Below are 12,104 nucleotides of genomic sequence, written 5' to 3'. Positions count from 1 at the left end.
TAGGAGGTTCTCATGTGTAAAAGGTCATTAATAGTATGTGGAATCGTAGATTAGAATGAAGATTCGCCCTTGGCCTAACTCCCACTGTCTAACAGTGGCATTATGGATAAAATATGCCTGCAATCATTTCTTATGAATTCAAAGAAGCTTGAACCCGGGAGTCAGAAGGTGACAGCTCTACCGCAGCTACAATAGCCCATTTCAAGAACGCAAGCATTCCGAAGCTATTTTCACACATGGTAAGCACCGCTCCAATACATTATCGATGCAAATATACACCATTGATAATGTACTGAAACTTTCAATCAAGCAGTAGTGCAATACTTGATTGACACGTACCTATTTAGTATGTTTTGAAATGAACGTTTTTAATTAGATGGATATTTACTATCGAGTACAGAGGAACGGAAATGTTAATAAACTTAGCTGAGCGTAACTACGCGTAGGTTAAAACAGTCGGCACCACTTTTCAACATCACTTCTGTACTTTCAAATCAGCACTATTTAAAAATGAAATTGTAAATTTATAACATTTTCACTAGAACGAAAACGACGCAGCAACACAAAAACACGACATTTTCGCAGCGCGGCCTACTTCGATCCCTGCTATCCAAATCCTTTTTTTCTGTAGTGTTCTTAGGCTCTGAACCATTTGGCGAATTATTTTAACTTTTGGTTAAAATTTGACAGATGGAAAGTTATCGATTAACCCTGCTATCCGAGCGTGGTTACTTCTGACAGACAAGAAGTTAAATTTTGACAACTGTGGCTCGAAAACCGGTCTATCAACAGCACGGGGATTTTCGAACATAGAAAATAACTTTCGAAATGTCACTTTTAACCACGAGTTAAATTTAACTCGGCAAATGGTTCACAGCCTTAGTATAGTGCATGTCGTATTACTTCATCACTATTGAGAAATGATGAAGTATTTGATTTGTTTACAGTTGTCATTCTTGCATTTCTTGCAAGGATCCGACTCTAATTGAAAGATCCCGCTATTTATACCCTTCCGAGTGTTGAAATACGCTCCAAAGGCGCGTCCCTTTGTTAGTCAAAATTGGAGTTCTTAGCATCAAAATTAAGGAATGACACCGATAATGACCATGCATCAGAACCCTAGTCGAAACCACTTTAAACTAGGGCACAACGAATATAAGATTAAGAATCACATAGGTGAAGACTAACTAACTCATTTTTTCCTTGTTTCAAGATCATCCTCGGTCCAGGCAACCCGAGGGCTTATCACTATCAACAAGACATATTTAAAAAGTAACAAGGACTAATATGTTTTCCTTTGATTACTGAAAAAATCCTGTTCCCCTAGTTTGACGTATTCAGGACAAGGAATCGGGGCTTGATCTTACATCCCGTAACGTACCACAAAAAGGTGATCTACCCACGTTACGTGGCAATTTACCTTCCCAGTCAGAGATCGTGAAAGCTTTTCAATGATCCATAGTGTTGAAAATTATTCCAAATAATTCACACAGTTCAATTTTCAAGATTAAGCTTAACTACTCATTCGGCCTAATTGCGTTCAGCCTAGTTGCATATGACCTAGTTATTCTAAAGATCATTGAATTCATGATGCTCACACATTTTTAAAATCAATTTTGCATTTTCAGTACTCATCTTTGAGGACCCCACGCAATTCTAATTTGCAACAAAAGAATCGTATAACATGCAACTATCTATCCTACAATTGTAGCAGCTTATCTGAACTGCAGCCTTTCCTAAGCAAACCTTCTACCCACAGCAAGCAAAACCGACAGCCACACTCAAGTTCAACCACAAAGCTCTCATTGCGCCATTCGCCGTTCGATGACCTAAACCGCATGATTCTAGCCATTTTTGTTTGGGCCCTCATTGGCTCTTGCGGCTGGCTGGGCTCTTCTCCGGTTGGCTGGTACACAGCACCACATTTTACTCGACGTTCTACCCCGAAGCCCGGCTACTGCTCCTACTGCTGCCACTTTCCAAGGTGCCAAGTGAGTCGGCAATAATGTTTATGTTTTACCACGCTAACACCATTCACAATCGGGGTCTGGGGCTGCAGCCAGCAGCGCACCACCCCAAAGTGGCTTAATTCAATTTCGAAAAGCGCCAAAAAGAGAGTAAGTAAACTGCTGGCAGACGTTTTGCTGTTTTTCTTCGGATGATTTAGTTTTTTTTTTCCTTTCCTCGCGATCTTCTCTCTCGTGATGAACTTGAAGCTTGGTATGTTTGGTTATTATTACACACTTTTGCTTGCTGTGCGCAGATCTGTTTTCAAGTGCGAAACTTTGGCACTTGTTAATTTCGCTGTGCATTACCTGAATGTGGTTCAACTTTATTATGTTATTCCCATTCGATTGGCCTGCTTGACATGATTTAGTTACACGGATTCCTCGCGATCGAAGAAAAAGACGGATAAACAAATGATCGTCGATATTTATCGAAGAAAGGAATTTAGAAATCTGCAACCGTTAGTGGAGCGAAACTCATCCTGTAAATAGCTCAGTAGCTTGACACCCGACATAGAAGTGTACCGGAAATTCACAAGTGATACAATAAATTCTACCACAAAACCCACAAACTAAATCATCCAGACAAAAGCAAAACGTTGATTACGACGACCCGCACACCTTCCCATGAGATGCACATTAAGATATCAGTCACAATTACAAAATGGCTCGACGCAATTTTGAATATCCAGCACCTTTCGTACCACTTAACGAACGGAACGAGAGAATCCAAGCAGAAGAAGAAGAATACACACCGAGGCACTGCGTTGTGTAATCCGTACGCAAGTCACCATCATCTCCATGCTGAATGATTCCCACTGCTTTTTTTCCCACCCGAATACTTTTGTTTCGTTTTATGTTGGCTCATTGTTTACATTGGTAGCAGCGGGCAATAACATGTGGCACTAACCGCGAGGTTGATTTATTTCGATTGCACTTGCGCGATCCACTCTCTTCTAACTAACCACCTGTTGCAGCAACGAACCAGAAAACCAAGAACCTTTAAAAAGACGGGGTTAACATTCTAATGAGCTCGCCCAACCGCATTCGATTCGTGTACTAATTCCTTGCTTTTCCTAATTTCTCCATTCCAGAATCGCCGCTGGATTCCCCGATTCCAGAACGTGTTTGCTTCACCAGAAGTTGCAGATGCTGAATGTTTGCATGGAGCGGAGGAAAATCCGCGAGGGAGGGCTGCCCTTCTCGATGACCGGTGCCGACGGAGCAAAAGAGGGTGGTCGCGAGGGAAGCCACGAGTCGGAGGATGAATTCTTCGATTGCTCCGATGAGGATGATGAAGGTAAGATTTTGGAGATTTGAATACGCTTAATTTGGGTTTATTGTTAGTTTGAGAAAATCAAATGGAGAAGGAAGCAAAGTTATGAGCCATATCAAACTCCATAAACGTGATTGTTGAGTATCCGATAAATTAACTCTCCATCCCATCTGTAATTTTCCAGAATCCAAAAAACGTCACGCCCCCTGGAACCAACCGGTTGGACGGCTCTCGAAACTCGGCAAAATGCTGCTGGTCGACTCGGATGAGCCACTCTATATTCCGATCACTCAAGAGCCGGTACCGAAAACCGAAGACCAACTGGAGGACGATGCTGAAGTGATGCTGAAACTGGGCCCCGGCAGTGAGCTGTGCACCCAGATGATGAGCGCCTCGCTGCTGTCCGACATGGAGAGCTTCAAGGCGGCCAATCCGGCCGGCAAGCTGGAAGACTTTATCCGTTGGTACAGCCCGAGGGACTGGATCGAGGAAGATTCCGACGAGCGGGATCCTTTCGGACGGAAGGGAACATTGAGCTCTCGGATGATGATCCCCGGGAATACCTGGCAAACGGTGTGGGAAGATGCTAGACCAGTGCCTGCCCGGCGTCAAAGACGTCTATTCGATGACGCAAAGGAAGCGGAAAAGGTGCTTCACTATCTCGATTCCAGATCCTTGGGCCAGATTGCTCAACTGACCATGTCAACATTGTTTCATACTGCAATCAGAACGATCCAGGAAGAGGCTGGAGTGGAACGCGAAGTTATTCCCAATTTTACAGAAAGCATGGAGAAAGTTACCGGTACATGCTGTAAACTTTCGCGCGAAAATTGGATCACCAATGCGCCGACTCGAGCAAATTCGGTGAAAAAGTTCGAAGCTCTCCTATCGGACATCACCCAGCTGGAGAATGTGATTATTCAGGTGAGAAGTCTACGGAAGAAACTTTTCCCCGACGGAGAGGGAGAAGCTTTGGATAGAGAAGCGGGGCGAGCGGTGCTATCCAAACTGCTGAAAGCTTTCGAGAGTGAACTGGAAGATGGAGCGAAAAGCGCCATGGCCAAGCGGGTGCTCAGCATGTTCACCGAGGCGAAGATGGCCGCAAATGAGCTTGCAAACGAGCAAACTGTTGCGCTGGTAAGCTTTATGCTTGTTGATGGAGCTTATATTGTACGCTTGCACTTGTGTAGACGGGGCTGAATGGTTTGATCTAACGGTTGTTATCCTGTTCGTTGTTGTTCATTTTCAGTCGCTGCCCGATCCGGTGGAGAAACAGTTTACTTTGAGACTGGGCGGAAAAACAGTTAACAAGGGCATGGGATCGCCGCAGTTTATGAGGTATGGCTTTCTCAATGCTATTAAATGCTGACAGAATCATGTGTTAATCAAACATCTTGTTATTTTAGAGCCATTCTCATACACAACGAATTCCGCCTCTGTGGAGCCTTCAGCCAGAACACTACATTTTATTGAAATCATTGAGCAATGTGATTGGATGTGCTAAATGTCACATTTTCGTCTTATTGGCTTTTTTATGCTGAAGAGAAGCAACAGTTTAATAACAACATAACATACTATTAGAGCTGTTCGATAAACATATGCTCAATGAGACGGATATTTATCGCTATATTATTAAATGCTAAACTAAGCTGGTGTTGGTTAAGTTAACATATACTAACCGTTTTGCTTATACTCATACATAAAGCTAAGCATAGTTAAGTTGCATTGCGTAAGCAGAAATAATTTTTGGTTAATATGATCACATCCCTTGGAAATGGATCATCTACTTGATTTTATTTTTGTTTTGATTGTCAACATCAACAGGCTCAATGTAGCCCCAATTCTGCATTGAAAAAGTAAACCATCGTTGGGTTTGCATTGAAAGTGTTGATTTTGACAATCAAATAAATTAATAAATGTATTAGCTGACCCATCTTGCCCCACCTTACAATATATTGAAAATTTATTATTGACAATAATTATTTTACCCCCCTTAGCTCAGCTGGGTTCGATTTCCGGTCTAGTCGAGGAATTTTTCGAGTTGGAATATTTCTCGAAATCCCTGGGCATAGAATATAATAGTATAATAGGAATATAGGAATGTTCGAGTTTGATTTTCGAACTATCTCTAAGAAGCTGAACAACTACGGACGAACCGACATGATACAGGAGCACAGGCTTATTGAAACTCTTCAAACTCACATGACGTTAGCAAATACTCTTGTCCTGTGAGTTCAGCTAGCTCTCACCTTGAGTGACTATAGAGTTGCTAGAACTTCAGCGCAGTTCCCATAATTTTTCTAAGAATGCTTTCAGGAAATAAAACAGCAAAAAAGGTTATCTTCCATTTAATTCCACTTAATTAATTTTGGTATCCATGACAGATACGTATTCCGACTACAATGTGCAGTCTTCATCAGCGTCATTCCCACTAAAGAACTTATCAAAATCTAACCCCCTTAAGTACTCATCCCCTAGGTATAAGGGGTAGGTTCCGATTCAACACATTGTAGATTCATTTTTATACCTGTGATCTTGACTTTTATACCTAGGGGATGAGTACTTAAGGGGGTTAGATTTCGATAAGTTCTTTAGTGGGAATGACGCTGATGAAGACTGCACATTGTAGTCGAAATACGTATCTGTCATGGATACCAAAATTAATTAAGTGGAATTAAATGGAAGATAACCTTTTTTGCTGTTTTATTTAAGCATTCCGCTAACAACCCAATTTCATTACTTCGCTTTCAGGAAAGTTCTGCGACTTTCAAGGAAGTTCAATAAACTATCTGCAAAGTTTATAAACATTCTGCGAACTTTAGCGCAGTTTTGCAAGGTCGAAAACCTTGCCAGGAAAACCTGGAAATCCAGGAAAAAGTCGAGAAATTTGAAAATCTAACAGGAACATAATCTCGTTTCTATGATTTAAATAGGTTCTGAATTTCACATATGTGATAATGGCACATGGATGTCATCGTTTATTTTTAAAATCTAGTAGCGATCAATTCGTCCAAACGCATCTAAAACTTTAAGGCAAGATGAGCAAAATTTTCCTTAACGTGGGAAATGTGTTGCGTTATCTTCATAAAAAATTACGTTTGATTGAAGAATTCATCGAAAATTGACAGCTTAGCGAAACTCCGCAAAAGATTTTACCAATAAATTCTTTTATTTTTCCAACCAATGCACTATGGGCAAAAATGGGTCCAAAATTACCCAAAATTTAATATCTCAACAGCACGCTGAATTCCGGCCATGAAAAACGACTTTTCCGAAGGGAAATCGATTGCACGTGATCCCATGAACCGGAGAGCCTTGTAGGTATGTGTTTTGGACCATTTTACCCCAAAGGTTTTTTTACAGTTCTATTTTTCGTAAAACATAAGCACTTTATGCATGTTTTTAGAATACTATGTCTTTAAACAACAGTTCATGAGATATTAAGGGAATACGGGGTACACTTTAAGGGGTAAAAGTGAAAATACAATCTATGTTTTTTAATACAAAATCCATTTTTTTTAATATCATAATATTTTTTATCTGAAAAATTCTTTTAATTAACTTTCATTTGGTATTTTGAGTTTCGTCATCGGCCAAACAGTTCAAAAGTTATAAATATTTGAAAAAATCAAATTTTGGACCCATTTTTGCCCATAGTGCATTGCGTGTCAATTGACATGATTGACCGCCCACGGTTGCTACTCTGTTATTGCCAGACCAGCTGTAATTACACAGAGAACCAATAGACGATGCTTGGGACTAGCAATCATCCTCAATGTGTAAATAAAAAAGATTTTTTTTTTATGTCCTAAAAATCATATAACGCGAAGGAGCTTGGGATTGAACCTACGGTCTTCTGCTCAGTAAGCAAAAACGTTTGACACTAGGCAGACGAGCTCCTTTTTAATCATCGAGTTGCTGTTATTACCATGTAGTCATGTTAACAAATAAAACGATTGACGAATCTTGAATGTGGATGGGCTTGAGATTAGACTCATGATGTTCTGCTCAGTAAGTAAACCCGGTTGTTCTAAGGCCACCGAGCCTCTCATATCACATTATAGCGTTACTCAAATTTTTATAACTATTCAAACCCGGCACCGACGACAACGAAAAGTTTTACAAAATACACGATACACAAGTGATCTTACCATACATTTTTAATATGAAAGAACCTTGGACCGCGTTTTTCTGCTCAGTAATTAAGCCACTGCAACCGACGATCTTTTAAATCCTTAAACGAAAGAGGCCTTCATTAAGATCCACTTTCACGCGACGTTAAATGTTTCGATTTTCTCTTTACGCATGGTTCAGGCAATCATGACAAGCTATGACCGACGTGACGATGGTTTAAGACCTGGTTAAACAAGCTATTCAAATGAAATTACGTTCTCGATTTTCACTTGGCATGTGATACGGATTTACAAAATCAACCGGGAATGCACGAATTTCACCACACCCAACTACGAAACACGTTCAGAAACACTTTTGGTACACTTTCGTTCGAAAACATCATCATCACCGCGTAAATAAACTAAAATTTAAATTATCGCTCGCGATGCCACAAATTTCTGGACCGGGAGAAAAATCAAACCGGTGCACAGTGGTTGAAAAGCCCATTTTGACGCTCTTAATTAATAGCACCATGGAGAGTGGATTTAGAGTAATTATGTCTTAAGCAAAGTTGATGAGTATGACATGCTACATCTTTTGAAGGCATGGGTTTTGTGATTAATCCTCCTAGAAGTGAAATGGAAAATTTATTTTTTCACAATATCGAGATAAATGGTTGATGTCTTCAGCAAAGTTGTAGAAAAAATAGTTACAAACAACTTTGCTCAAGACTTAAATGTCGTAAATTCCACTCAAATCGAGATAGAGAGCGTTGTTTGAGGACGGACCCCCAAAAACACGTTTTTCATAAAAACATATATTTTCTTTAATTTTAGGTCTTCACTATGTTCAACAAAGTTGATTGATATACTAAAATACACATGTTTCTAGAACATACTATACCTGCATCATTTTAATAGGATGAGTTATTGATAAATTTTTTTATGTTTTCCACATATTTTGGACATGCGTATCTTTCTTAGGTGCAAGAAAGTGCAGATGAAATTAAATGCATCTAAAACAACATTAAAAGAGCTTTCAAATGGTGGTGAGCTTGTCCGTCCACGACCGTCTGCTGGAGAGTTGTGATCAAAACAAACACCCGTTGATAGGCTTTATAGAAGTCATGTAAATAACAAGGGGATACTTGTTTCATACCGCGTAATAAATTCCTTTCCATAGTAACCAGCTCCATAAACAAACTTCCCACTTCTCAGAGCTTATAAAATTCAAGAACTACACATCTTCTTTTCAAACGGTTCTCAGAAGGTAAAACTGAAGCATCAAGAACGAAAAAAATCTGTCAAATTCAGTTAAACTTGTGAGTCTATAAGTGTTTTTCCATAGTGCTCATCACTGTTTTTCTTCAAGCGTGAAGCAATTGTGAAAGTATATGAAAGAATGTAAGATAAAAGAACTGCGGAAACCAAGCGAAGGAGAGAGAGACTAATTCTGCCAAAGAAACCGGACAGCAGAGGAAGCTACGAGAGCAGGACTTTGAAGTAAAATGGCATTATCTGGTAGGGCTTAATTTCTTTTAAATTTTTAAATTTTTCAATTCATCGTTAGATCACAACAAGTGCTAATGATCTTTTTTTTTTTCTTGATTCAATTTAAGTTGAAATTGATAAGCGTGATCTCTTGTCACTATGGTCAAAAACGAGTGGAGGCCGATCATCAAAATTAAACTGCGTTTATGAGAAGGTACTCCAGTGTTATGCCATATATGTGAATATTATGCCGGATGTGGCTGCACATGTCGGAAAACCCATGAAAACCATGAGCGACTTTTTTCAAAAGCTCTGGACCAAACATGCTCGTGCATGGTTGTCAAGTGTCACATCGAGTATTTCAGTAAGCCGTTCACGGTTACGGTAAACGTTTTAATCTTGCTTCCGTCTACTTCTAAAAATGCGAAAAGTGTGGCAGGACGGAATGTTGTTCCTTTCGAAGAATGTTGTGAAACAACGTAAAGGAAGAAAACTGCAGAGGTTTGGAATAGCTACCAGCTTAATTTCCAGAGATGAACCAGCCGAAGGCTGAAAATCTCTTTAATAAAGTAATAAAAAAACAGCTTAATGAGCTAGCATTTGCGACACAAATGAAGATGAGAGAATCAGATGAGAAAGAGGTGGCGGATATCCTGAAAAACGTTTCTCACGCAAGTCCTGCAGATGAAAATAAGTTGGTTCATTCTTTGAAAAAGTCATTGAGCAACCCTTTACCCGAATACACAGATCTAATTTTTTTTTAATGCGTTGGCTTTGTTAATCGACACCAACCTATCGAACCTGGTATTACTTGCCGGCTAGTATTCATAAAGTATTGATACATAGATCAGCCGTCATTGAACATTTCCTTGTTCCAATCGGTCAGCTTTCTGAGGAAGCACAGGAGTCAAGTAACAAGGATTGGAAGAGGTACATGTATGTAACCAAAATAACAACGAATAAATTAATAAAACTTTTATTTAGCAGATACCGAGAGTTCAATACCCGCAAGCAATCAAAATCGCTTACAAATCGTGATCTATTGAACTGGCTCCTAGTATCATCAGTGCATTGATTACTAACATTCGTGGATAGCTTAAAAAGCACGAGATGCCACAGCTGCTAGCAGAAGAAGCTAAAGGAAACGATAATGATTATATTAATGCTTATGATTATGATAATAAAGATGGTAATTCAATACAATAAAAAATATTGACAACAAAAATGCAAAACCAATTAAACAAAAAGTTTTTAATTGGGAAAAATATGTGGATATATTGGGGTTGATTATCTTTTTTATACTGGTTATATCATAAAACAGAGTAAAGATATGGCTACTTGTTTTGATCACAACTCTCCAGTCGTGGACGGACAAGCTTACCACCATTTGAAAGCTCTTTTAATGTAGTTTTAGATGCATTTAATTTCATCTGTACCTTCTTGCACCTAAGAAAAATACGCAAGTTCAAAATATGTGAAAAATAGAAGAAAATTTATCAATAACTCATCCTATTAAAATGATGCAGGTATAGTATGTTCTAGAAACATGTGTATTTTAGTATATCAATCAACTTTGTTGAACATAGTGAAGACCTAAAATTAAAGAAAATATATGAAAAACGTGTTTTTGGGGTCCGTCCTCAAACAACGCTCCCTATCTCGATTTGAGTGGAATTTACGACGTTTAAGTCTTCAGCAAAGTTGTTTGTAACCATTTCTTCTACAACTTTGCTCAAGACATCAACCATTTATCTCGACATTGTGAAAACATAAATCTTCCATTTCACTTTTAGGAGGATTAATCACAAAACCCATGCCTTCAAAAGATGTAATATGTCATACTCATCAACTTTGCTTAAAACGTCATTACTCTAAATCCACTCTCCATGGTGCTATTAATTAAGATTCTTTTCAACCACTGTGCGGTGCTAAGCTGTACTAGATTAAGAAATACTAAGTGCGAGTTGTGCTTAATAGGCCGGAAATGGGGTAGTTAACCCTAACACTCCACTCCACTCACCTAAGTGAAATTGACAGGTTGACACATAAAAACTTGCCTATCAATCTCTGATTGTATTTTTTTTTTTGAGTTGAACCACTGCGTCCATTATTTGAACTTTTGTGGTACAACCTCTGTTTGTATCTAAACAAGTACAAAATATCATTATAACATCAAATGATTTCAAAATCCTGAAAATCATTTTTTAAATCAAGTGAGTGGAAGCAACCCTGGATTTACTAAACCTATTCTAGGGTAAACAGTTCATCTCAAAATTTTCTCACCAGATGGCAAGATCGCCATTAAATGTTCAATTTTTTGCTTCTACTTAACATCCTGACTAGATTGAAGGTTCCCGTCCTCAGTTAAGCAATTCATACAATATAATAGACCTATTGGTGAACACTCCAGCTCTGAATCCACAGATGGGCTATGTTAATGATGAAGCTCTGGAATTGTCGCTTAATAAAGTAGAATAAAACAAAAATGATTTTTGTTGCGGAAAAAAAATTTTGGCCTTTGGTCTAGTATTTCTGAACAACTTTGCCGAAGACAGGAACCTTCTCTCTAGTCAAGATGTTGAGTTAAAGCAAATTAAAAATTAATGGTACACTAGCTCCGCCTGGTGAACGGATTCTGAACTGATCTGATTACCCTAAAATAGGTCTAGTCCATCTGAACAAGTTTGCCGACGACAGTAACTTTCGGCAGTCAATTATCATAGAATAGGTCATAGAATAGGTCTAGTCCATCTGAACAACTTTAACTATGACAAGAAACTTCTATATGAGCTGGATCTGTAGATATAAGATAGCGTAGCTTGATTGTTTTAAGATTAGAGCCATCTAGTGTGAAAATTCGGTTATACATTATTCGTTGTTTTGAATACCTTGTACATCTTTGCCGAAAAAAGCAACATCCTACATGGTTAGGATCTTGCGATATAAACATCTCGAACATCTAAATATTCCACTTCATGGGTACATTTCTAAAATGATTTTACGTCACAAGAGATTCCCCCGTACGAGGTTTGATAATTTCAATAAATTTACTTTGCAAAACATTTGAATTTTTTTTAATTTTATTGCAATTTCGGTAAGGTACGGCATTTTGAATTTGGGGCAAGGGGTACGTCACTCAGAACATTGTGCCGGAATTATATTCTACACAGCTTGGGCACATCCATCGGCACATATTCGGCATACCTTCGGTACAATCTC

The 12,104-nt window shown here is 38.8% G+C and overlaps 1 protein-coding gene across 2 annotated transcripts in view; it reads left to right on the top strand.

Annotated features, from left to right (window-relative positions):
* Window positions 1-4,943, top strand: part of Rab3GAP1 (RAB3 GTPase activating protein subunit 1) — a 584,432-nt gene extending 579,489 nt beyond the window's left edge. The window contains exons 2-5 of one of the 2 annotated variants that reach the window (XM_065225004.1): window positions 3,101-3,306; window positions 3,467-4,419; window positions 4,532-4,620; window positions 4,689-4,943. In XM_065225004.1, coding sequence (XP_065081076.1) covers window positions 3,101-3,306; window positions 3,467-4,419; window positions 4,532-4,620; window positions 4,689-4,755 — 1,315 coding nt within the window. In that variant the 3' untranslated portion in view covers window positions 4,756-4,943. Of the gene's footprint in view, window positions 1-3,100; window positions 3,307-3,466; window positions 4,453-4,531; window positions 4,621-4,688 lie in introns of both variants that reach the window. The other variant, XM_065225003.1, reaches the window with a different exon arrangement.
* Window positions 4,944-12,104: the final 7,161 nt, after the last annotated feature.

This window comes from Ochlerotatus camptorhynchus, unplaced genomic scaffold (genome assembly GCF_037179485.1).
Source record: "Ochlerotatus camptorhynchus isolate MF236.1 unplaced genomic scaffold, CSIRO-AGI_Acam_v1.1 ptg000220l, whole genome shotgun sequence".
Classification (NCBI taxonomy): Eukaryota; Metazoa; Arthropoda; class Insecta; order Diptera; family Culicidae; genus Ochlerotatus; species Ochlerotatus camptorhynchus.
Note: the sequence above shows the minus strand (reverse complement) of the source record. Positions and strands in the feature narration are given on the sequence as shown.